The sequence below is a fragment of the Rutilus rutilus genome (genome assembly GCF_951802725.1).
Source record: "Rutilus rutilus genome assembly, chromosome: 13".
Classification (NCBI taxonomy): domain Eukaryota; kingdom Metazoa; phylum Chordata; class Actinopteri; order Cypriniformes; family Leuciscidae; genus Rutilus; species Rutilus rutilus.
In genome coordinates this window covers 7,840,434-7,867,295 of record NC_140218.1, presented here as the reverse complement: position 1 = coordinate 7,867,295, position 26,862 = coordinate 7,840,434, and the positions used below count along the sequence as shown (strand labels likewise).

At 37.2% G+C, this 26,862-nt stretch overlaps 4 protein-coding genes across 6 annotated transcripts in view; 2 read left to right on the top strand and 2 right to left on the bottom strand.

Moving 5' to 3' along the window:
- LOC311302671 (uncharacterized protein) overlaps positions 1-26,862 on the top strand; it is a 382,374-nt gene that overhangs the window by 27,665 nt on the left and 327,847 nt on the right. The window lies entirely within an intron of this gene.
- Positions 1-26,862, bottom strand: part of LOC311302675 (uncharacterized protein) — an 86,670-nt gene that overhangs the window by 23,017 nt on the left and 36,791 nt on the right. The window lies entirely within an intron of this gene.
- LOC311302874 (uncharacterized protein) lies at positions 5,783-14,520 on the bottom strand. Its single transcript, XM_084429000.1, has 4 exons — positions 14,166-14,520; positions 7,784-7,959; positions 7,441-7,495; positions 5,783-6,439 (listed from the first exon to the last, which is right to left on the bottom strand). The coding sequence occupies exons 1-4, from the start codon at positions 14,485-14,487 to the stop codon at positions 6,030-6,032; spliced, it is 963 nt and encodes a 320-aa protein (XP_084285126.1). The 5' UTR covers positions 14,488-14,520; the 3' UTR covers positions 5,783-6,029.
- LOC311302763 (uncharacterized protein) lies at positions 14,592-26,682 on the top strand. 3 transcript variants are annotated; one of them, XM_084428804.1, is made up of 6 exons: positions 14,592-14,967; positions 15,091-15,191; positions 15,611-15,737; positions 16,235-16,333; positions 25,452-25,703; positions 25,804-26,682. In XM_084428804.1, exons 1-5 carry the CDS (start codon positions 14,629-14,631, stop codon positions 25,497-25,499), a joined length of 714 nt encoding a protein of 237 aa, XP_084284930.1. In that variant the 5' UTR covers positions 14,592-14,628; the 3' UTR covers positions 25,500-25,703; positions 25,804-26,682. The 3 variants fall into 3 exon arrangements, with proteins under 3 accessions (XP_084284930.1, XP_084284929.1, XP_084284928.1); XM_084428803.1 differs by having other exon boundaries at positions 25,441-25,703; positions 25,804-26,681; XM_084428802.1 differs by lacking the exons at positions 25,452-25,703; positions 25,804-26,682 and having other exon boundaries at positions 16,235-20,922.

Genomic DNA, 26,862 nt, shown 5'->3' with positions numbered 1-26,862 from the left:
TGCTCTGTCGGACGCGGGCCGGGCTCGGACAGAAAAATTCGGCCCGATCCGCACTCTAGTGAGAAAACACGGCTTGTTGAGTCATCTCATTCATTCGGTTTCAAAACAAAGTTCGCTATTAGCGGCCACTGTAAACTTTATTTAAAAAAAAAAATTTTTTTTAAAGTCATAGCTTGTGGGGTAAAACGCCCCCTACGCCCCCCTGGGGGCATAGTTTCTCTATCATAATTACTATAATAAAATATTTCTGTCTATCAAATCCTTTGTTTTACACTTAATGCAGTATAACTAGGTGGTAAAATCAAAATATTTGAACAAAACATGAAAAAATTACCTCAAGTGAGCATTAACTAGCTAGCTTGCTATTTTGGCTATTTTGGACATTGCTGAAATAAATATTAATATATATACATGTTGATACATTACTTGCCTTTTACTTTTAGAGATTAAAAACTATTGTCTGTTAATTTTGCTGTTGATCTATGAAGCAAACTGGTTGGTAAGAAAGGGGGCATTTTACCCCACCTTGGGGGGCGTTTTACCCCACCGCTGGGGCAAAACTCCCCCTTTGTACAAAAATATTTTTCAGTAAAAATACTAATTAATTATGAAGGCTGAGCAATTTTAATATTTGGTGAATAACTCCTGCCATAGTCACTCAAAACCGGGATGGCAATTCTAGTCACATTTATGTTTTGCTTCACTGTAATGTCACATTTTCCTTAAGGGGGGCGTTTTCCCCCACTCTACCCTACCTGTGGTTGGCCTGGCCGTGCGTCAAACAACAGACCAATCAGAATTACAGTAATTAAAATGTTTAATACATAACTGTATTTATTTCTATTTTCTTAAATTACCTACAAATGTATGTAAAATTATAATTTGCTAAGAATCAAATAATAGTTTGCAAAATCACCACCAGATGGCGCAAATAGACAGTTGTGTCATCACTGCTCTCTGTAAAAAATAAAAAAGGTCAAATGACAAAAAAAAAAAAACGTTAAAGAAAAATATCCTAAAAAGTGCAACTAAAATTTGAATTAAACACTTTACAGAATAATAATTATTTTACAGTTATTTCCTGAATTACGATCAAATATCTTGACTGTAAAAAAATCATAAAAAAAAAACTGAAATGACTGACAGCAACAGAACAAACACTGACATCTCTCAAGACTGCAACATCTTCACTTATTACAATCCAGTTTGACTTTATTATTTCATACAAACGTTCTTATTGGAAATTAACAGCGGTTTAGATGTTGATGTTTTATTGAAAATAATAAAGTTTGAAGTCACCATTATGGAGATCAGAGTTTTCTTTAGTTGGGCTCTTGACCCTTGACTTTTTAATATATTTTTTTCTCTGGGTGCTTTAATTGTGTGTTTCTAAAGCATGTTTGTTATACCAAAAGTGCAAGAGAAATTGAAGTTGTCTACTTATTGATCATATAATCATTATATAATGGCCTGATTCGCTGATCTCATCCAGTGTCTAATCTCTGAGTATATATGTGAATTTTTATATACACATACACACACACACTGAACAAAATTATAAACGCAACACTTGATTTTCTGCCCCCATTCTTCATGAGCTGAACTCAAAGATCTAAGACTTTTTCTATGTACACAAAAGGCCTATTTCTCTCAAATATTGCTCACAAATCTGTGAAAGGCTGCTTTCACACTGGGCTCGTTTGCTGCGGTCCGAGCCGGAGCGTGTTTGTTCCCGGCGCCCCCTGCAGCGCTGGTCTGGTTTCACACTCCACTTCATTCTACCGAACACTGGTGCGTTCGCGTGCATCTTACGTCATCGCAAAAGTGCACGGCGCATGATAGAAAACAGAACGCAGGTCAGTATATTGTGTTTATTAATTTGGTGCTATTATGTGCAGCTGAGTGAACAACACAGGTTTAATGTGTGTCATAAGGTGGCTTTCTGCTGCTTGCAAACGGACTCTTTTGAGGAGACAGTGGATTTCCATTAATTTGTTGCCCTGATTCCACACGCTATGCTCAAATACACTGCAGGCTCACTTTCGCTCTTGTCCAAGGGAAATCATCAACACTATCATCCCTTACATGTATTTTATTTAACTAAATACATAATAATGTAGGTCACTTTACTTCCTGAACAAGCGCGCACCCGAGTCCGTGTTGCTTTCACATTCATGTGAACCGTGGGGCACAGTTCGAGTGCAACCGAACTCAGACCACCTCCTCCAGGCAGTCTTGGGTTCAGTACCCCAGTACGTACCCGGGTCCGCATGACAGCGTTCACATTAGAGATTTTTCATGCGAACCGTGCCCCGTTCCCAACTAAACTGCCAGTGTGAAAGCACCCTAAATCTGTGTTAGTGAGCACTTCTCCTTTGCCGAGATAATCCATCCACCTCACAGGTGTGGCATATCAAGATGCTGTTTAGACAGCATGATTATTGCACAGGTGTGCCTTAGGCTGGCCACAATAAAAGGCCACTCTTCAAACCATAAGAACTTGAAAGAATAAAGTTAAGCTGGATTGTGATTAGTGCTGCGATCTGTTAGTGTTTGATGTTCTGTTGGGATTTAAAGGGTTCCTGTTGTCTGATTTTGTGGGTCACCATTTCTGTGCTTCAGAAAATACTGATGTTATGCTGCATGTTGCTTTCTTTAAAGGTAATAACTGTGTAATCACTAACACAATGATGTCTAGATTACATTAGCTCATGCCTCATTACCTCATGAATGATGTTGCTATAGATCTGCATTTTACAGTAAAGGAAATACCTGTAAATAAGTGTTTTTCTTTCAAATGGTTAATGAAAATTTCTGTAAACATTATTTAAATTAAGATATTTTAACTTTAATTTTACGTTTTTTCTTTGTTTGGCCAAGCCTGGTTGTTATTCATCAGTGGAGACAGTTTTCAAAAAAAATCATCCAGTCCTTACTTTTGGATAGTTCGCCGGTGCTAGGCTAACGCGAGTCAATGGTGCACGCGTTAGCCTGCCATTAAAACAGTTTTACCCACTCCACAGTACACCAAAAGCAAATAAATTATAATGCCAGACTATCGATGTAAATGTCTGTTGAGATAATAATGTTAGAAATCAAACTACCCTTTCATCACATTGCATTAGTTATAATTTGTTCCCTGTATTTATAAGCAGTCTACAGCAGCGGCGGAGTTATATTTGGTTACCTAGGAAACCGAGAGAGCCACGGTCCACATAATCACACAAGTGTATTTACCTGTCGCTGACAATGTGATGAAAGGGTAGTTTGATTTCTAACATTATATATTCACTCACCTAAAGGATTATTAGGAACACCATACTAATACTGTGTTTGACCCCCTTTCGCCTTCAGAAATGCCTTAATTCTATGTGGCATTGATTCAACAAGGTGCTGAAAGCATTCTTTAGAAATGTTGGCCCATATTGATAGGATAGCATCTTGCAGTTGATGGAGATTTGTGGGATGCACATCCAGGGCACGAAGCTCCCGTTCCACCACATCCCAAAGATATTCTATTGGGTTGAGATCTGGCCATTTTAGTACAGTGAACTCATTGTCATGTTCAAGAAACCAATTTGAAATGATTCAAGCTTTGTGACATGGTGCATTATCCTGCATCAGAGGATGGGTACATGGTGGTCATAAAGGGATGGACATGGTCAGAAACAATGCTCAGGTAGGCCATGGCATTTAAACGATGCCCAATTGGCACTAAGGGGCCTAAAGTGTGCCAAGAAAACATCCCCCACACCATTACACCACCACCACCAGACTGCACAGTGGTAACAAGGCATGATGGATCCATGTTCTCATTCTGTTTATGCCAAATTCTGAATCTGAATGTCTCAACAGAAATCGAGACTCATCAGACCAGGCAACATTTTTCCAGTCTTCAACTGTCCAATTTTGGTGAGCTTGTGCAAATTGTAGCTTCTTTTTCCTATTTGTAGTGGAGATGAGTGGTACCCGGTGGGGTCTTCTGCTGTTGTAGCCCATCCGCCTCAAGGTTGTGCGTGTTGTGGCTTCAAAAATGCTTTGCTGCATACCTCAGTTGTAACGAGTGGTTATTTCAGTCAAAGTTGCTCTTCTATCAGCTTGAATCAGTCGGCCCATTCTCCTCTGACCTCTAGCATCAACAAGGCATTTTCTCCCACAGGACTACAGCATACTGGATGTTTTTTCCCTTTTCACACCATTCTTTGTAAACCCTTGAAATGGTTGTGCGTGAAAATCCCAGTAACTGAGCAGATTGTGAAATACTCAGACCGGCCTGTCTGGCACCAACAACCATGCCACGCTCAAAATTGCTTAAATCACCTTTCTTTCCCATTCTGACATTCAGTTTGGAGTTCAGGAGATTGTCTTGACCAGGACCACACCCCTAAATGCATTGAAGCAACTGCCATGTGATTGGTTGATTAGATAATTGCATTAATGAGAAATTGAACAGGTGTTCCTAATAATCCTTTAGGTGAGTGTATATATATATATATATATATATATATATATATATATATATATATATATATTGTAAGCTCGCGCTCGATCGGCCCAAAACCGGCATCCGACCAGTGCGGAGGGTCTTTACGTGTTACTGTCCTTTTCTCGTGGCAAAGTATTTTTTGATTAAATGCAATACATTTGAATAAGTATTTTCTCGTTATTTCATCTGACTCCATAAATGAAAAGGTTTTAATGATATCTGTGCATCATGAAATGTGAGTGAATGTTTGACTATTCCTTTTAACTCTTTAATGAAAATAATGTCAAAGTCAGTTAGAATAATCAAATGTAACAATTTATTATGTCAGGTAAATGTATCATGCCAATTTCATAATCAATTCAAAGATAATCGATACAAAACATCAAATGCTCTGGAATAAAGAGAAGAGATGCAACCCAACAATAAGAAATATATGAGGCTGAGAGGTCTCTCTCTCAGCCTCACAGGCTAATCTGAGATACAGAAAAGGCCCCGAATCACCGGCTGCACTTCATTATAGTCAGACCTCTTTCACATGGAAACATGTACTAACAATGGAAATTTGCATTCAGAGGTTACACCTTTTTGGGGTATGAGACCATTTGCCAGGAGATCCCCTTCCTTTGTGTGTCAGTTATCCCTAAACTCTTAAAAACCTTATTACCTTTTGTTTTACTTATTTGGAAATGAGACATTTCAAATGATACTAAATATGTATAATACTTGATGTTAATCATTCACATTAAACTATACATTTTCTTGGGTGAATTCAGGTGATCTGAGCATGAGAGAGAGGGGGTGAGAGAAGGGGGAATTAAATGTAGATTAGGATGACTCGGAGGCGAGACTTTCGTCTCGATAGTGCACGAGGGCCAGTTCAAATGGTAATTTCCAGAGAGGTCCTTTGTTCTCTCAGGATTTGGTCACTCTTCAACCAGACTGTCCGGCATCTCCTAATTTCTCAATTCTTACAATATATATATATATATATATATATATATATATATATATATATAGTATATTGTCTTAGCGTGCCTTTGTATTTTTTTCTTCATAACTGGTTTCCCCCTGCCTGGATTATATTCTTATTTTTATATTCTTATCAAATGCTACACATAGATAATTTCCTTTACTCTCTTTCTATTTCCCCTCAACCAGAATGTTATGCATGATTTTAAAAATAAAAAAGATAATTTGTATAAATATAACAAAATATAAATTATTTGAATATCTTTTCTGCCTTCCAGATATACCTTTACATGGATATGCACAGATATTCACATTCAATTCACATTTGAGTAGTGCAGTTATTTTATTTCAAAGCAGCTTTACAGAAAATGCATGTCTACATTACAGTTACAGAAATGTACATGCAAATCACGTTAGCTAACAATGTATTGATTTAAGGAAGAAACAATGAGCTCGTTAAAGTGATTATTATGAGTTGTGAAGATAAAGATTACAATATATATCAAATTTAGTATTGGTGCTTGTTGATTCAGAGTTTGCGTCATCTGACATAAAATATGAACAAATATAGTATTTAGTTGGTTTTTATACTATCATCACCTCTAGAAATACCATCATCATCATCATCATCATCATCATCATCACCACCACCATTAGCAACACCACCATTAGCAACACCATCATCATTATTAGAATTATTCAAATAATTATTTGTATTATTACTTTTAATCTCATAATCATCATAATCCTCATCATTACTACAAAAATCACTATCACAATAATTATTTGTATTATTATGTTTACTATTATCATCCTCACTATAATAATTATTCTGCAAATGCTGTCCAGGTCTTTCATTTTCTTGTCCCGCCGATGGAACATGTATCAGGACCTCATTTAGATTATTACTGTCCTCATCTTCCGAAGGAGGAGCCCGGTCCAACATCTCGAAGGAATCACCTGTAGTCTGTTCACCTGCTGATTCTGAGAAAAGGAGAGTTTTGCATCATTAGTAATTGTGCTAGTGAATTAACCCGTATTATTTGTGTAGTGATATTAGGTTCAACAATATGAAAAATAAAACAAACTATACCCACACTTCAATAGCCTTTTTAAAGGGATGGTTCGGAGTAAAATCAACCTAGGGTCCTTTGCACCATGACCTCGAGCCAAACACCCCCCCAGAAGACTTTTTCTCCCTTGGTCGAACATTATTAAAGTTAGACCTTATTTAGATTAGATTTGTTTGGCTCAAGGTCATGGTGCAAAGGACCCTAGGTTGATTTTACTCCGAACCATCCCTTTAATGTCCAATCAATGATTTAATTGTATATATGCCAATTGTGTAATATCTAGGTAATGTCTTTCTTGATTGGTAATCAATTTGAGCATTATGTAAGGGATAATGTAGAGCGAGGCGGTTGTTATAGCGAATACAACCCCGACAGGCTGATCAGGAGCCCGACGCAAATTGGAGCCTGAAGGGGTTGTATTCGCTATAACAACCGCCTCGCTCTACATTATCCCACCTATTACATGGCTACCTACCAAATAAATCAACAATTTTACACAAAATAATGATTTAAAAAGGAGTTTATTGATTTAAAAACAATTGTATTGCTTCCACTAAAGAAAATAGTCTGTTCCGTCTCTACGGTTACAATCCTGCGTCCATAGCAACGCTCTGTTTTTCATGGCAACGGTGTGTTATACTTAGCAGCGGTTATCAAGAAATAACACACCGCATTCTACATTGGAATTCAACCAAGCCATGTAATAAAACGCAGTATTAGCTCAATTTAAAATGTATATATTTCTTTAAAATATAAAGAAAGCAGCGAGCAGGAAGATTCCTTGTTGTCAAGTGAGAAGAAAACCATAAAACAGGAAATGACAAGTCAATAATAGTGCAGTTTATAAAATGTCAAATCCTGAAGAAACTTTGTGATATTTGTTCATGAGACAAACCCATCTTGTGAACTCACCTTTAATATAATCCTTTTTGCAGTCACTAGCTGCAGACTGATTATTTTTCTTCTTCTGTAGGGAGACAAGAATGTGTAAATCACAGTCAATTAATACCAAAGTTAATACCAAAATAAACAAAACAGGCTTTATAATCAATAAATGTAAATAAATCAATGTACCTAATGAATGACATTTTAATGATTTGCTATGGCTTTAAATGAAATCCTTTATGAGCAAAATATCTCTTTTACGAATTCCTCAAAAACAAACTGCGTAGAATACATGGTCTTCACTGAACACTGCTGTCAATAAGGCTACAAAAACAGAAGTGTTGCTAGATTTTCTTCTGATTATACTTGCCTTTAGACACCACCTGGCAAAAATGCACACTGCGATTATGCCCACTGCGATTATGCCCACTGCAGTGACCACAGCAATGACCAAAGTGGACCGATCAACTGTCTCGGGTGTCTCCCGGGCTTCAGGATTCTCCTGTGATGGAGGAGGATCTGGGCTGATGGTACGGGGCAGAGTCCCTGTATAGGACAACAATAACAAAAACAACAAGAGGTATGAAGTTCTTCAAGACAAACTTTAAATCAGATTGGTTGCTAAAGCATTGGTATTTGGGAAAGTTTGCTAGCTAGTTGCTAGAGAGTTTTGGGAAGATGCTAGGCAGCTAAAGGGGACAGGGCTGGCGATATGACAGGGAGACCGAGCGCAATGAAATAGTAAATATATACCAAGTCAGGGAGAAAGGTGTAGTTTTTTTTCTCTCACAATAATCAGTGTAGAAGCAGAATATCTCTACTGGACGCAATTCTTACCGTAACCTCACAGAATTTGGCATCACAAGAACATTTTATTCACTGTAAAATAAAAAATAAAATAAAAAGTGTTACTTAGAGCAGTAGTCCTTTATGCCCGCTTAAAGCGAACACTTAATTTGAGGATCAAATGAAATGTAAGACAAAAATATTGTTTTCAGACATGAAAGCATAGATGTTATATTTTGTTTTGCTATAAATGAATCACTAACACTAAACTGACAATAATGTAAGCCACAGGGAGACCGCAGACAGCAGTCATGCACTGTATTGCATTACTAGAAAGCCAGGAAATAAAAAGATTTGTAATACAAAGTATTTTTCCAAAATTAAGTTAATAGTACAGTAGTCAACATTTGAAGTGGATCAAAACCTTTCATCAAAGTTATACATGAATTTTGAACAATAGCTCTTCTTGACTTAGGACAACTTTGATGAACTTTCTTGATCCACTTTCAATGTTGACTGTACTGTATTTTCGTGCCATGACCGCGCAGACAGGAACATGTGTGACGAAGCCATGCGCTCTTACTAGACCGTCTCATTCTAGCGTTTAATCGCTGGAGGACACTGGCCTACAAGCCTCAGAAAGCAGTCTGCGCTTCAGAGAAGAACGGCCACGCCATCTGCGCTTAAAAACACGTTGCACTTCTAAATGAGCTTGCGTGGTAGGCTAAAGGTGTGGGCGCTTGGCGTCAGTACACATATTTTAAAAATTCATAAAAAAATAAAAATGATGGTAGGCCTACTTGGGGACACGTAGAACAAAAATCTGGTGGAGTTTGTAGAAAATGTAGATTTTATATTTTTAAAAATATGTCTGTATAACGAGGTAAATTGTATATAACATTGACATATAATTATTAAAGTCCGTGTGAACCGGAAGTTGCAAACTACTTTTCTCCAGTGTTGTGACGTATTTCCCAGTGAAACGGAATATTGAACAGAGGGCAGGGTTTTACTCTAGCGCTCCTCCTCTCCATCTCTGCTCATAGCAGACTAACGGTTTGAGGGGAGTGGTTAAGCGTTTCCCAACCCAGAGAGGGAACGCCATTCCAGACCGGAAGTAACTTAATTGTATATGCTCAATGAGACCAGAAACTGTCTGGTTGCTGATATTCTTCTAAATATCTTCCTTTCTGTTCAGCAGAAGAAAGAAATTCATAAAGGATTGAAACAACATGAGGGTGAGAGTATATGATGACAGAATTTTCATTTTAAAGTGGAGTATCCCTTTAAAGATTACCACGTCAAAAAAAAAAATTCTGTGCATTAACTTGCACGGATTAATTTTTCACCAAAAGACTAGTAATATGCGCTAACAAAGTAAATAGGGTCAATTTTGATTTCAGTTGGACTTTAAAGAATGAAACAGTGTGGAACAAAGAATGGAACAACATTAAAATCACCACAGTGGTACTTGGGGACATGTAGAACAAGAATCTGGTGGAGTTTGCAGAAAACAATTTTTTATGACTTGTTAAAATGTGTACCGACACCAAGCACCCACACATTTAGCCTACCACGCAAGCTCATGTAGACGTAGATGGCGTGACCGCAGCACTTTGATTGCGTCATACCGTGTGACGAAGTTGCTCAACCTGCTAGACCCCATTCTGGAACTGGGGGGGTTCTCATGTATCACAATAAGTTTATTGACAAAAGATTTGTGATTTGTGAAAAGATTTAGTGACAACATATTACAATGTTAACATGGTAGGCTACAATGACTGGTAGGCTACTGTTTTTATTATAGCTTGACACAAATTTCACGATTTTAATTCAATTTAATTCTTGTGATCTTGATTAAATATCTTTTCATTTGGATAATTATTAGGTAGGCTACATAGCCTACATGTTCATTTTTTGTCAAGTATTTTTTTTTTTTTTTTTTTTTACCTGCTGTAAACAGAGAGTCCTGTCAGCTGTACTATTATTAAACATTAAAAATAAATCAAATTAAATATAATGCGTTTTTTTTTAATAAGTAAACATATAAATATGTAATAAAGTGCACATATTTAGCAAGGTACTCCTCTCTATAGCTACTTATTCTAGCCAACTAACGTGCTATAGTCATTAAATGGCTTTCCTGAGGTAAATGTAATACGTGACATCTGTTCTCCAGCTGTTTTATTGACTCTTCCGTGGTTGAAAAACACTGATTGATCGATATTATGTATGATGAGGCATATACATTTCGTTAAGTTGTACTGTATCTTTCAACATACCTATTGTTAGTGTTTATTTACTATTAACTAGTAGTGAAGCGGCTTGAAATGAGGCGCTACATCGATGTCACGTCACATTTACAAGCGCAAAAAAAGATATTGTTTGAACTTCGTAATAAAACTGACAGAATAAGAATAAGAGCTAAGAATTTGTTTCATATCAAAAGTAACCTGCGCTGTCTTGTCTGTCACGTGTCCTTTGCTTCGCTTTTTTTTTTTTTTTTTCTGCATGAGAAATGGATTGTCAACGCGTGATTGGCAGCTCTGTCTATCTAAATCTTTATTTTTGCCTGATGGAAATTACAGGCTATAGGCCTACCTGGGATACTAGCTATATAGTGGAGTTTCAAACAATTAAATAACAAACAAATAAGTAGTTGTTGAATTCAGCCTTGACACCAGGGTTCTCAAGTTTTATCAAAAACTTGGAGTGAGATCACATGCGGTTAGGGGAGGAGCCCTAATGGAGCCCCGCCCCCCAATTTTATCCATTGTTCATAGTTAACCAGCACAAATTGAAATGATAACAATTGGTAAATCTAATAAATGACAGAGCAATTCATCACATCAAATATACTCTTCAATGTTATATTTCAAAATTACAAATATACAAAAATTACAAAAATATAACAAATTGCTCCAAACAGTTTGGAAAAACAAATCTTTTTGCATTTTGAATGTGTCTAACGTTAGTCGAACTGGTATAATGATTTATTGTGTGGTGGGACATTGTGAACAAATGACATATTAGAGTATTAAGGTGTGTGTGTGTGTGTGTGTGTACACAAGAGTATACTCCAGCTATGAAATGTGTTTTGTGTTGTGTTTGTTGCACATTTTGATGCCATATATAAAATATTACCCAGAGGACTCTGCTTTAATACATGTAGCCTTAATGTAACTAGAAAGACTATTAATACAGTATAATATATAATTTAAAATAAAATGAAGAAATACATCTTCATTCCTTCCCATACCCACTAACATTTCCCTTAGTTTCAGATAACGTAAGCTAGCCAAACTGAGCCAAAGCTTCTGGTCTGGTTGCAAAGTAGTTGTAGAGTTTTTGACTGCATCAATAATAATGTATACGATGGGCTATATATCAGTGGCGGCTGGTGAAAAATATCTTAGGTGGGGCTGTGTCATATTCAAACCATGGGAATAGGCTATTAGGCCTACTTTCTGCCCTTGGTATGTGTATTGTGCTTTGATGTTTATTTTGTTCTATTCCTTAACCCAGTCCCAGTGGTTCTCAAACTTTTTAGAGTTGTACCCCAAGAGGCTTAATATCCTTCTGCGTACCCACACTCTTCAGTCACACCTTTTTCAGTAAGGGACAATATTTGCCCCCTTAAATCGTTTTTTTTCAACTGCATTTTTGCCTTTACAAATACCTTTATAACATTAATAATGCTTAAAAAAAAAAAAAGTTAAATAGATAAATATGCAATGATGGTAAAAACGGAATGATGCTTTTAAATATTAAATTAAAAACGCCAGTAGGTGGTGAGTCATTGAATCATTCAGAAATGAAGCAAGTGTCTGTATTTGTGAATTAATCATTGAATCATTGACTCTAAAGATTCGTTCAAAGCCGCAGCTTCGTTCACAAACACTGCTGTGCTGCAGTTCTGCTGTGGCTTTCGTTACTTGGAGCTATTATTTTATTGTAAAAATACTGACAACTGTGTTGAAAATGAACATCACTTAATATTAATATTTCGTTTGTTGAACTGTTGTATAAAATCAATGTGACATTTGCAATCGTGTGGATCTTCATATAATGTGATCAACATTAAACACAGGAACTCGCACAGGGTATGTCTTTGTATCGAAGAGAGTTTGATTCTTTATATCGATCTCCATGCACAGCCTGTGTCTATATTTGTTCTTCATGCTAGTAAGTGCTAAATCCCTACTTTTACAAACATTGTCGAGAACGGCAGTATAGCGCGATTTGCTAGTTTAATGTTGTACATAAACTGTGTTTGAGAGATAGAGAAGGAGGTGTTCAGAGAGGAGTCTGTTAAGCCCTATTCGGACGGGACTATAGTTTCACAGGGGGACGTTAGAGAAATTTCTGTTTCACAGATGTACTTAGAGATTTTAATCCTGTCCGAATCTGCAATGTCCGTCTTTTTCATACACGACCTCTGTAAAAATTCCAGAGCAAATTAGGCTACCTACTGGTTTTCGTCAAACTCGGCGGTCCTCAGAGAAATCTAATCCCGTCCGAATGCGAATGTCTGTGATTGCAGAAAATGTTTTTTTTTCCAAAACGCTTTTTCTTGTGTGTTTTGGTCAACATGAACTAGGCTACCGTACAATCTCTCAATATTCGCGCCGGTATTCAAGTTTCTGCTTTTTGCGCACCGATAATGGATGTAGATGTGTTCGGTACACTGCGAAGAAATAAAAAAAATGAAATCAACTGTTAAGACTACTGTAATATCAGTTTCAGGTAAGATTACTTTCATTTCTGCACTTAATTACATAACGTGTAAATTATATAAGTTAAAACTTTTTATTCCAGTGGGTTTATTATAAGAATCCAGTTCTATAAAATCATGATGATAAATGTATGTTTCGTTTTTTATACTACAATTTTTATAAAATGTTTACAAAACACTAAATACGTTAAGACGTTTTACTTTATATTTCAAAGTGCTTAATTTTAAAAGTAGGACGACTTTATCTCCCCTTTTTACCTCCATTCTCTTACAGCCGCTCACAACACCTGATTAGAAACATATGAATATGTGTACTGTACATTAGAAGTCACGTTTTTAGATTATAAAATAATTTGATGTTTAAATATCCAAGACCAAGTTACAAGTATATATATTTTTATATATATATATATATGACACACTGTATACTGTATATGTACTTTTTTTTTTAAATCTATTACTCCTAATTGATACATCTGAAACAAAATGGCATGGCCGTGAGCCACACGCAATTAAACCAGTTCACACGCTCACACGCCACACCGTGTATTTCCATTACGGCTCCTCCCCTAACTGCATGTGATCTCACTCCAAGCTTTTGATAAAACTTAAGAACCCTGTTACAACTTAATAAAAAAGCAATGTTAAAAGGTGCAGTCCGAAACTTTTTGTGTTCAAAATGTACAAAAATTATGTAATGAGCGAGTACATCATGACTCCATTTTTCAAACCGTGTTTTTGTCTTATCCTGAATCACTCCGTTACACCTTTAATACGTTTGTTTATTCGGACTATTTTACACTGCTATTCCACAGCGCAAACCACAGTACCTGGGACTAAACACAGAGAAGTAGCTCCGGCTACAATGTTCTTCCGCAAGTCGCATGCAGTTCTCTCAGTTCCTGTCGGTCTTTGTCAGGTGACGTCACTCACACACACAACAAACTCATGTGTCTGACAAATACCGATTCAACCAAAGAGCGTCGCTGTTGCCATGAAAGCAGCATGATGAACTGTCAGTGATGTGGTGCGAAAACCCGGCTTGCTTCATCTCATTCATTCAGTTTCAAAACAAAGTTCGCTATTAGTGGCGGCCACTGTAAACTTTAGTTTACACACAGCTGGCTGCGTGCACAATTCAACTATATGTCGAGTCAAAAATAAAGTATTAGTCGTACCGATTTGAATTGCACTAAAGAATCATAAATGGAACAATCGTTAAATTACTTACGGTTGCAGTCCACAGTAAACATCTTCTTTTGTTGAATGCTATCATTGTAACTCCGTGCTTCACAGGACCACGAATTGTAGGTGCAGTTGGTGATAGATAGACATAACCCATCCAGCGAGACTCCGGGAGAGGTCTTCTTATTTCGACAGCTCTGACGACCAGTATCACAATACTGTGCAATCTTCTTACCGTTACAGAAAACTTCAACTTGATCGGCGTTAGTCCATTCGGGAAAACATCGAACAAACCTTCCTGTCGACATAAAACACTCACTTGCGCCAAGGAGGTATAGGCCTACTATAACAACGAGAAAGTCACGCATCGTCGATGTTGTTTGGTCCCGGTTAAAAAAGTTGTGTGTAAAATCTGGAGTTTTTCGCCAACCCAATTGCTGGGTTTCAGTCACGTGATTATTATGACGCGCGAAGGCGGGGCGATCTCAGATGGAGGGCAGGAAGTAAACATGGAGAATACGTCTATGGAGGAAACCGTTGCGGAGAGTCCGTATTGTATGAATTTAGAACCAGTTTCAAGAAATAGATACAATGAGTTAGTAAACAGATATGTTGGACGTGACCCGTTCCTCATGAAGATGAGTGAGTTTTCGGTCGAACTTGAAGATTTGCCAAAAGTGGAGGCTGTTGACATTACCAACTATCTGGTCCTTCAGACATCGTACTACACCAGACAGCAAATGAAGGCATATAAAAGTCTGGAGGCGTACAACTTTTTTGTCAGCGGGTGGGTCCACAAGCTCGGTACAAAACGGCTCCACGATGATCATCGTTCGGTCTTCGCCAGGGTGAGTGTTTGTTCTTATTGTTTTATGTGTGAAGATGCTAGCTAGCAGTAACGGCTATAATGTTAACAAACATGCAACACATCTTAACGACGACGTTAGACTGACAATCGTTTATGTTTCAAGGTAAACCACTCTCAGAGATCAGGCGAAACACTTCTGAAGACCTGGATTATTGCGAAGGAGGATGGAGAAGTCATTGCAGCTCATTGCAATTGCATGGCAGGGTAAGTAATTTATGTAGGCTAGGATGTTCACCACGAAATCTCTCTCTCTCTCTCTCTCTCTCTCTCTCTCTCTCTCTCTCTCTCTCACACACACACACACACACACACACACACACACACACACACACACACACACACACACTGCTAGCATACTGGAAAGAGCTTTTCATGAACTGTATTGTTTTATTATTGTATAATGTTGCCTGGGGTGCCCTTATAATGTTAGTATAGTTTTTACATCAAATATTATATTGTCATAATTTGAAAATAACATGCATTTTTCCTAGCCTCTGATTTGAATGCTCTAGTCTAGGCTATATTGCACATCATCAAAATGTGCTGATATAGATTGCACTTTTTCCCTGGTGTAGATTGCATTTGAGGTAAAAAAAAAAAAACATATTGTATTCTATTCTCAGACTATCAGAATCGTGTTCTCATGTAGGGGCAGTTCTTTTTTCCATTGAAGTTGGGGTAAAGATAAGAGATACAGCTTCCTGCACAACAGAGCAGTGCAAGTGGCTGATGCCATCACATGTAAAAAAGGTAAGGTGACACGTTCACTGCAAACCAAATGTGGGACAGAGAATGTTATTTTTTGGACACTGTGTAACTGTAGGCTTAATATGATGATAAATGAATGTTTATATTGTGCCCCTTTGGTTATGTCTTTGCTCTGGTTGATTCATCAGGCAGATTGCTTGTCTTCATCTACATTTCATCTTCCTTTAGGGGATTTTCATTATATTCCATCATACCAAATGTTGGGGATTATAAAAATATTTTTATTCTATATTCTGCCTTAATATGTGTAGCTTGTGACAATGTGGTCAGTCACAATTTACCTGTTGGACAAAGAGAAGCTAAGACAGCAAAGACCCACATAAACACAGTTTGGCATCTCAATCCTGTGATGATAGCCTTACCTGTTTTGCTCACAGCCATAGGATAAACGCCAGATTTATACTGCATATAGATATGTTATGGTTATGGACCACAGAATTGTGGACTTAATGATCTTCTTTGTGTTAACTTATTTTTAGATTCCTGCTGCTCCAGTAGCTCTGATCGACTTCTCCTCTGCTAAAGCCAAAAAAAAAAAGCTTGACCGTTCCATTGATGGCAGGACAACTGAAAACCAGGTTGGGAAATCACTTTCATGCCCGAGAGTGAAGAGAGGGTCAGAAACATATGCTAGTTTTTTTGAGACTTTAAGCAAACATACCTCCGACGAAGTGATCGCTGCAGGCACGGGCATTAACAGACTCTGCTCCTCCCGACCGCAGTCGTACGTTAAAAATCCACTTTTTACGGCGTTGTTCTGTGAGCTTTTTATATTTCTCGCCTTTATGAGTGACAATCTTTGGTACTCTGTAAAACCCCTTTCCCTTTTCTCGGTTTGAACGATTGGAGCAGCCGTAAACAACACAAAACATTGGCATTTTTCAGACGGCAGATCCTCAGCTATTTCACTTCCTGCCCTCCATCTGAATTTCGCGCTCTCGCGATGCAGCAGCGTGACGTCACGTGAAACCAACCTATTCAGTGGAAAATAAATCCCGCCCTGCAGCCGATTTCATTGGTTTGGGTTAGAGTGACGGGTACTCTCAGCCAATCACTGACTCTACTGGGTGACATGTCATCCAGAGCCATATGGCTCTGATGTCATCCTAGTAGCATCTGCTAGTAGTGTTATTTCCGTGTATACAGGCTAAGAAGAAAGTTCCAGAAGGTGTTCGCCTGCCAGCTAAACGCCGGTTTAAACTGCTTTTCTTCGGTATATACTAGTGATGGAACAGTGTTAACTCTCCTCCGTTCTGTTACTCTAAACTTAGGCAATCTGTTTTACGCATGTCTTTACTTATCGTGGACTGAACATTAGCATAGCGCTAGCTAGCATAAACTAGTTAATTTTGTACTCACAATGAACATGATAACTTATAGTTTATATATCGTGTATTTTTAGGATGTTTTATCTTATTAATTTCTACGCCATTTGTATGGGACAAATAGGAGGACTCCTTTAACAGGCTAGTAGCAAAATCACCTGTTACACTACACTAAGTTATATGTTAACGTTACATGCATAAAAAGTGAGCAACATTATTTATTCATCATAGATATATTTTTTTTCTAACCATGAAAATATTTTATTATGTACTATTATTATGAAACCGTATTTTATATACTATATTTGACTGTAAATGCCATCCACACAATTAGCCAAAACATCTCTTTATATACTTAGTTTACGTTCCTTTACCAAAGGCAAATTATGGTTTTAAGTGCCCATGTTCATGAACCCTTTAGTTGTGATTCACTGGTTTAGAGATGCATGTCCTGTGTAGCAGTAAACTCTTCCTGACCACATCACTACAAATGAAAGTTCACAGTTTGAAAGAAGCCAATCAACTGTATAACACAAGGTTTATTTTCCCATTGACTGTTTATTCATTCAATAAAGTATTCACAAACTAGTTACCAAAAAAAAACGAGTTCATTTTTATCCTGCAAAAGAAGAATAGCAATCCATGTTGTAAAAGATCTGGGCTATTATCATCTGCATATTAAACATTAGAAATTGTCACTTTATATTTTGATAATACAGCAATCCATTCACAAAATCAGTCACATATTTAATGAGACACTGTAAACATACTTTGAAGAAAATGGGATGACACGCTTGTTTTTTCAACAAATATCAGCACATCTGTTGTATTTATCAGCAAAATAATAATTTGAAGAACAGATCAAGTTTGTAACCAAAATATATTAGTTTGATGATGAGCATGAGTTACCTAATTAATTTCTCTTGATTTCATGAACTCAGTCTATAGCAGTGAGGGCTTTAAAATCGAATCCTCATGTTTAGTCTCTTCCAAAACCAAAATGAAGCAAAATTGTACTTGGAGCATTAAAACTAAAAACCTACAGGTATAAGACAAAAGCAAAAGAGGGTTGCTTTCCACAGCAAAGTCACACCAAAACAAAATCTCCACACTCTGAGTCCGGTTTAGTGACGGGTCGACTGGTGGGTTTGATCTCTGCAAGGTTTCGTAACCTTGTTGGCTGGCATGAGAACTAACTTGCATGGGTAACCTTAAATTTTAAAGTTTAAATTTGCGTAAACATCTGCGTGCATTTATGTAATGGTAATTATAAATTATAATACTGTCTCTTACAATAACACCAAAAGTAAAAAAAAACAAAAAAAAAACACATTAATCACCATTCTGAAACATCCTTCTGTAAGCGTGTTTGAGGAGGTGGTTGTTTGTCTCCTGTCGTCGCCGATTCGGGATCTGAGTCCGACTCGAACATATAAGGCCGGATAACATTTCCCTCAGCAATGTCCATCATTACAGGTGTTTTATTAACATTACTTGTGAGCATCACCAGCAGGATACAGCATACATGACCCTAGTTACCTGTGGTTGGCCTGGCAGTGCATCAAACAACAGGCCAATCAGAATTACAGTAATTAAAATGTTTAATACTGAAGCATAACTGTATTTATTTATACAGTATTTTTTCTGTTTTCTTTAAATTACCTACAAATGTATGAAATTATTTGCTAAATTAAATAATAGTTTGCAAAATCACCACCAGATGGCGCAAATAGACAGTTGTGGCATCATTGCTCACTCTGTAAAAAAAAGTAAAATGCATAGACTGTAAAAAATGACAAAAAAATTTTTTAAGAAAAATATCCTAAAAAATGCAATTAAAATTTTAATTAAACACTTTACAGAATAACAATTATTTTACAGTTATTTCCTGAATTACGATCAAATATCTTAACTGTAAAAAAAAAAAAATCTTTAAAAAAACTCCAGTGAAATGACTGACAGCAACAGAACATCAAACACTAACAGATCTCTCAAGACCGCAACATCTTCACTTATTACAATCCAGTTTTACTTAATTCTTTCATACAAACGTTCTTATTGGAAATTAACAGAGGTTTAGATGATGTTTTATTGAAAATAATTATACAACCATTAACTCAACCATTATGAAGATCAGAGTTTTCTTTAGTTGGGCTCTTGACCCTTGACTTTTTAATGTAGTTTTCTCTCTGGCTGCTTTAATTGTGTGTTTCTAAAGCATGTTTGTTATACCAAAAATGCAAGAGACATTGAAGTTGTCTACTTATTGATCATATAATCATCATATAGTGGCCTGATTCACTGATCTCATCCAGTGTCTAATCTCAGATTATATATATATATATGTGTGTGAATTTTTATACACACACACACACAGAACAAAATTATAAACACAACACTTGTTTTTGCCCCCATTCTTCATGAGCTGAACTCAAAGATCTCAGGCTTTTTCTATGTACACAAAAGGCCTATTTCTCTCAAATATTCTCTAAATCTGTGTTAGTGAGCACTTCTCCTTTGCCGAGATAATCCATCCACCTCACAGGTGTGGCATATCAAGATGCGGATTAGACAGCATGATTATTGCACAGGTGTGCCTTAGGCTGGCCACTCTTACTTCAACCCATAAAAACGTATAAATGAAAGAATAAAGTTAAGCTGGATTGTGATTAGTGCTGCGATCTGTTAGTGTTTAATGTTCTGTTGGGATTTAAAGGGTTTCTGTTGTCTGATTTTGTGGGTCACCATTTCTGTGCTTTAGAAAATACTGATGTTATGCTGCATGTTGCTTTCTTTAAAGGTAATAACTGTGTAATCACTAAAGCAATGATGTCTACATTACATTAGCTCATGAGTGATGTTGCTATTGCTCATAGTTAACTGCAATAGATCTGCATTTAACAGTAAAAATGTTTGATCATAATAATTCAGGAAATACCTGTAAATAAGTGTTTTCTCTTTAAAATGTTTAATGAAAATTTCTGTAAAAATTTAATTTAAGATATTTTAACTTTAACGTTTTTTTGTTTGGCAGCCGTTGCAAATATTTGACCGTATATTTATTTAATTTTTATTATTTGTACAGTGACTGAAATGCATGCAGTGGAGGTGTAAAGCCATTGGGTGACTGGTGGGTAGATTTATGGTATCAGTGAAAAGCTGTGATTAAAGTTCTTTGTTGAAGGGTTTTTACCTCCCATCTAGCAGGTAACATCTGATTCTGTGGTCAATGTGTCACTTTCTGATGAAAGTCACAGAGACTTTAAATCTTCACTGAATGTTCATCAGATCAGGTTGAGGTTCATCATCAAGAGCAACACAACTTATTATAATACCTGATAATTGTTCATAATGTCCATCAGCATCTGGGTTTTCATCGTATTTTTCATCAGTGTGGAGGGTAGGATAAATCTTTTAAAAATATTTTATTGATTAACATTGTTTAAGTGGATGTATTGCACAGCATTTTCTGAAACCTCAACATTGTTTCACGTTTCATGGGTTAGTCTGGAGAAACATGAAACTTAATGAGGATGAGAAATTATTTTTGGTTTTACAAGTAGAAATTTTGTCACTAGTTTCATGAAAAACTAAATAGTTCATTATGTGGGTGTGGTCATGACATCAGCATAATGTAAATATAGAATTATGATAAAAGCATATATGTAGGGGATGGTGATATGACCTTTTCCTGCCGCAGCTTTTTTGACTTTTCCTTTGTACTTTTTGTATTTGCAGTGCATTAAAAAAAATTATTTGTAAATTTTGTTATTGTTTGTTTTTAGGCTGCATAAAATGTTTCAATTCTGTACAGTCATTTTTTAAACATGTGAAATATTCATTATGCAACAATAACATTTCAATCTTCATTGTCACATGACCTCACTATATTGTATGTTTAATTTAGCAAGTATCATCTTTTAAATATAAAGAAGCATTTATCATTTTTAAATGTAATTGTGTAGAAATTCCTTTGTATATGTAAAAAATCGATAAAGTCTAGAAATCAGTTGTTATTATAAATCAAATAAACAAAACAATATAAAGATAAGATTTGAAGAAAATATTATAGATAATTTCAACAGGGCTACATACAGTATCCCACATTCGACCTCTCCAGATCAGGGGGGAAGGAAGTCGACCGGTGTGGTGAATTATACGGTAACTCTGAAGTATTCGGTAACCCTGAGGACCCAATTAGTATGCCAGTAGTATGCCTGATCTAAATCTGTTCTCGCGATAACTTGTAGCTAACGTGAGCTGTTTTAGTGTTATTATGTGGTAGCTTTATGTAGAATGCTAAATCCCGCTGCTATATGCAAGGTAAGATTAAATTAAATTGTATATGTAAATTGTGTATATTCTATAGCTAATATTTAAAATCTCAAGTTGCGTCAATAGCAGGAGAAAGACCGCGAAATTTAAAAATACTACTGTTAATGTGTCACGAAATGTAGTTTTAAGAGTTTTTCAGTCGATAATGTAGTTGTTTCAATCTCAAATATGTTGTTTGTTTATACAGATAGCGCCTATTTAAAAATTTGATCTGACGTTTTCGGAGATGTGAGATCGAAGGGATCACCGGGTGCTCAGCGCTCATGTATCCCGCTTGGAACAACCATACCTCGGCTGATGAGATGCTGAAGTCTGCCGCTGGTCTTGTGTATCGATCGTGTACGATCTTTGATATCATTAATCTATAATTTGTTCCCTGGCAAATCGTTTTGGCTGAGGGCAAAGTTTTAGTTTCATAATTTTATATAACGTTAAATTATTTAGGCTATTTATCTTTAACGTTGTGCTTTGAACCAATCGGATTGCTTGGGTCCTCAGGGTTACCGAATACTTCAGAGTTACCGTATAATTCACCACACCGGAAGTTGAAGTCGGCCGCGTGCCGCCATCTTGTAGCAGAACTTCACCTGCAGTTAGCATCCCATTGACTCCCATTCATTTTGGCGTCACTTTGACAGCGAATAACTTTACATCTGAGGCGTTTAAAGACTCCATTTGTCCATTATTTATTTCTAAAGAAACACGACAATGTATAAAATGCTCCATTACCTTGTAGCTTATGTTATGGCCCCGTAGAAGCAGTTTTTGTAAAAGTAGGCTAACGATTGCGTCATAACCACGCGACTCTCTGTCGCACAGTAGAGAGATTACCGTATGGACGGGAGGAGAAGCTCGCGGGCAATCGGGGGGACGTGGAGGCAAAATGACAATATAATTAATCAGAATACCTAGCAGAAGTTGCTCCTGCTCCAAGCTCATGGACAGCTCCTACTCACACTCTACGTCTCTGCAAGATTCGGAAGGGAATGATTCAGATTTCTCTTGGCACAGCTCCTAGAAGACAGACGGGTTGCTCACGTGGTCCGTGTAACGCTTTGCTCGGTTTGAGTCTGCGCGTCAGGAAAGGAAGTGCTAAGAAATCGCGAAAAATGGTCAGTGCTTTTCTGTTAAAAGGGCACGTTTTCTACCCGGTCTTTTCAATAGTATCTGGCAACCATCCGCGCGCGCTTTCTACACTTCTGAAGAAGCGCGGATGATCTGAAAACAAAGTAAGCTGGAGTTCCGCGATCTTCATTTGAGATTTTCTACTTAAATTAAAGTGTCATTCATTCGGTCCCCGTTCTGTCACGAGCAGCTTGCGCTGTTTGTGCGACTAAATCTGCGAACAAATTGCAGCTGATATTGTCACACCATGATCGGTCATACTGCAGGCTCTCATTTACAAGTGCACTGATTGCGTGCCAGTCTCCGATAGGCAATAACGTTACCTGGCATTTTTTCAGTTGATTGCTCTTGTAAGTGCGCCAGATTGGTGCCAATTATTGTCATGTCTGCATTGTAATGCACAACTTTGCCTTTCCTTGTTATAAAACAACGTGCATCCAAACAACTTTAGCCAATGCAACCTCCTATTGCTTTACGAATACTAGGCTATAACATATGATATTGCATTGGCATTTGTTTGAATGTAACATCTATGCAAAATAATCCTTGAATCATTTCTTATTTAAGGCCATTCCCGTTTCGAATATGTGATTTGTGTATTGTCAACAATAAGCATAAACATTCTGCATTTCCATTTTGTAGTATGGATCATTCATTGCGACATCATGTTTAAGAATCTGTAATCTGATAAAGTACTTCATTCTACTGCCCACTGACATACTTTTAAAGCTACTGTTGTCCCTTTTTTGGCCTTCAAAACACCTTAAAATGCAAATGTCGAGATCAACAAAATCTAAATTTTCTCGGGGGGGGGGGGGGGCATGCCCCCGAACGCCCCTAGCGAGATCATTTTTTTATCCTCTGTGTTTATAAAACCCTGCGTCGGCCCTGCACCCAGTAAAGACAGTGATGCAATGATCCTTTGAATCCTTGGACTAAGGAATAGTCACTCAAAATTCATAATTATTTAGTTGTCTCTTCCTATAGTCTGTGGGCCAGTATTAATTGCAAAAACTGCACCTCTTCTGTGGCTATATTAATTTCATAATGATGAAGCCTTTCTCCGTGAAGTCAATCAGCAAAAGTTAAGTGATAATGTGCAAATATACTGGCCCATTTTGGTGGGAACTAATATTCAATACTAGTCTTACATGTCACTTTTTATAACACGTTCATCCTTTGCTGGGATACTTAAAAAAATATTGGGGGCATAAATTAAATGTAGTCTATACCCACTTCTCCAGGCACCACTACATCACTGAGCATATCAGATTATCAAAAGGTTTAAGGTCTGTGCGTGTGTGTGTTCGTGTAGGCTATAGACTGATTGCGGCTTGCATCCATGAAATATTGTAATGTTATAGGCCTACTGTATGAGAAAATTTAGATCAGTATATTGCGCAACAATCTGGAGATGGGGACCCCCCCGAATATTGACGGGTATTTCACACACTGGTTACAACCCCTGAGGCCGACAACAAACATCTTTTTACACTTTACCACAATACCACAGTGAAAGCACAGTCATCAAAGGACAAAACAAACACCATATCAAAAAGAAAATGGTAAAAGACAACAAAAGAAATGGTACCCACTAACTGAGAAGCTGACAGTAAACCATGAACATTAAAACAAGGCACACCACAGACAGGAAACCAAGCAAACTACTATGGGGCGCCGTTTGTAAAGCGGCTCACGCTGAAAATAACAGCAACATTTTGTCACATTTCGCTTCAAACAGTGTTTAAAAAACTGGTATGAATTTTTGACGGTCACCTTTTAGCACATTTACAACAATATTTGTCAACTTAGAGATATTTTAAATAGTTAAATCTAAATATTAAATGTTACACCTAAATGTTAAATGTTAAATCTAAATGCTAAATCTAAATCTAAATGTTAAATCTAAATCTAAATCTAAATCTAAACGGCACCCCATAAACTACTACATAGAGTAGCAACAATACCACACTTAAAAACAACAGGTTAATCCAAATCCATTTCAACCACAGGAATTATCAACCCCCCTTATCATTCCTTTATCTAGGGATGAGTTAGCCTGGCAAGCCAGACCTACATCAAGATGTTAGCTGTCAAGATAAACAGCTGTCTTTCAAATTCCCTCGGCACGCAATAGGACAGCGCTTCAACCGAACCAACCAGAGCGTTTTCCCAACAGCGGAGCTGACGTTAGTTGATAGATTCAACTTTTGAATCTGGCCGGCAAAACTACGAACACATCTTCCTTTTTTAAGAATGACTTAAGTGCCGTTCTTTGCTCTTTTCTCAAAGAAAAACTTAACTCCAAGTCCTCCAGAGTCGCGGCCAAAGCCGATTCGAAAGACTGTTCGCCAGCAGCAGCCATTCTTTGTTTTCAAGTAGCAGCTAGCAGGGAGGGAACATAGGGGAGGCAACCGTCGCAACTCTGTCGTCATTATGTTAAGCCCGCCCCGCCTACTCTATACACTGAAAAAAAATATCGTAAGTGGTTGCACACAATTGATTTTAGCTACATTTAAACAAATGCATTAAGTTGAACTTAATACATTTTAGTTCAACTTAATGCATTTGTTTAAATGTAGCTAAAATCAATTGTGTGCAACCACTTACCATAAAACATTTTTGTAAGTTCAACGAATCATTTTTTTCAGTGTACACGACGTGATTGGCCTGACCCAATTTAGCTTTTTACAGCTCTGAAAGTCAACGGAGAGTTGCTAGACTATCCTGGCTGCAAAACACATTTTGCTGCCGCTAGGGTGCGTCTAGATTTCTAGGCTAGGGATGAGTAGCAATGGAAAGAAAAGACCTGTGTGGTTTAACACTCCTGACCCCTGAATCACAGCTGCAAGTGTTGGTAAAGGTTTTTTCAAAAATGTTCAGAATTAATCTCATAACAGATGTCCACTAGGTTCATCAATGCGGCCACAGAAGATCTGCTCTGTGCTCTGCTCTGTGAGAAATGATCGAGACGTGTCCATCTCATGGTATAAAGGGAGTGAAATGATGAACCAGACCAGCAATCCTGATCTCAGCATCATCCTCAGTTTACCATTAGAGCTTCATTATAATGACTCAGAGATCTACAGCTGCATGACTGCAAATCCAGTGAGCAACAAGAGCGTCCGGCTTCACATGAAAGAGATCTGCCAACGACATGAAGGTGTGGAAACTCATTTACCACAAAACTCTCTTCCTGCCACAGTGACCTCTGTTTCTGTTTGAGACAGACAATGTTTATGAATTAGTCTCTTCTGTTTCAGATTGTCTGGATCATTGTGGCGGCACTGAGTCTCTGATTCGACTGGTTCTGTCTGGTCTGGTGGGAATCGCCACAGTTTTCTTTCTAGTTGATCATGTGAGGATTCAGAGAAGAGCTGCTGCTGCTTCTGTGTGATGATGATGATGATGATGATACTTCCATGAGATGACACAATGACCTTATCTTCTAGTGATAATCCTCACGAAAAAAAAGTATACTTCAAGTTCATTTTATGAAGTATACTTAATGTTCAAGTATATTTTAAGTATAGCCTACTTTATGTAGCAAGTATACTAATGTCAATGTACTATATTAAACTTGTAAGGGTACTGCTTTGAACTAAATTGGCAAAATTTAGCATATAAAAACTATATGTTTAAGTGTACTATAGGTGTAACAGTAGTAAACTAAGTGCACAACTAGTTCACAACTACATTTCTCATTTGTACTGCATCTGTACTACAAGTAAACTTAAGTATAATAGTAGTTTAATATTTTAATACTAGTAGTACAAACAAAATGTGTTTAATAAAAGACACTTTGAATTATAATCGCAGTAAACTACTAGTTTAGTAGTTTTATACTTGTATACTTGTAAGTTTTCTTTAAGTGAACATGTTACGTGTCGGAACGTACATTTTGGGCGCTTCTTAACTCTTTTTTGTGCATCCAAGTTTCCTTTCCTCGCGTCTCAGCTCCACCCCTGTAGGAAGCGAGGGAAGGAAAGGAGGACGGAGGGATTGAATGAAAGCTTTTTTATACATTGGAATACTTGATCACTCGAGCGTCATCAGCAGCACTCAAAGGATCTGCCCTTATGTTGTTGAAGTTTGTTTATTTAAGAAATTCCTAAATAATAATAAAGCATGATACCCCGTTGAAATATGTAAGAAGTGTGGTTTATATAAACAGCCATGGTAAAGTATGTGAAGGGGGAGGAGAATTTACAGTGAGGAAAATAAGTATTTGAACACCCTGCTATTTTGCAAGTTCTCCCACTTGGAAATCATGGAGGGGTCTGAAATTGTCATCGTAGGTGCATGTCCACTGTGAGAGACAT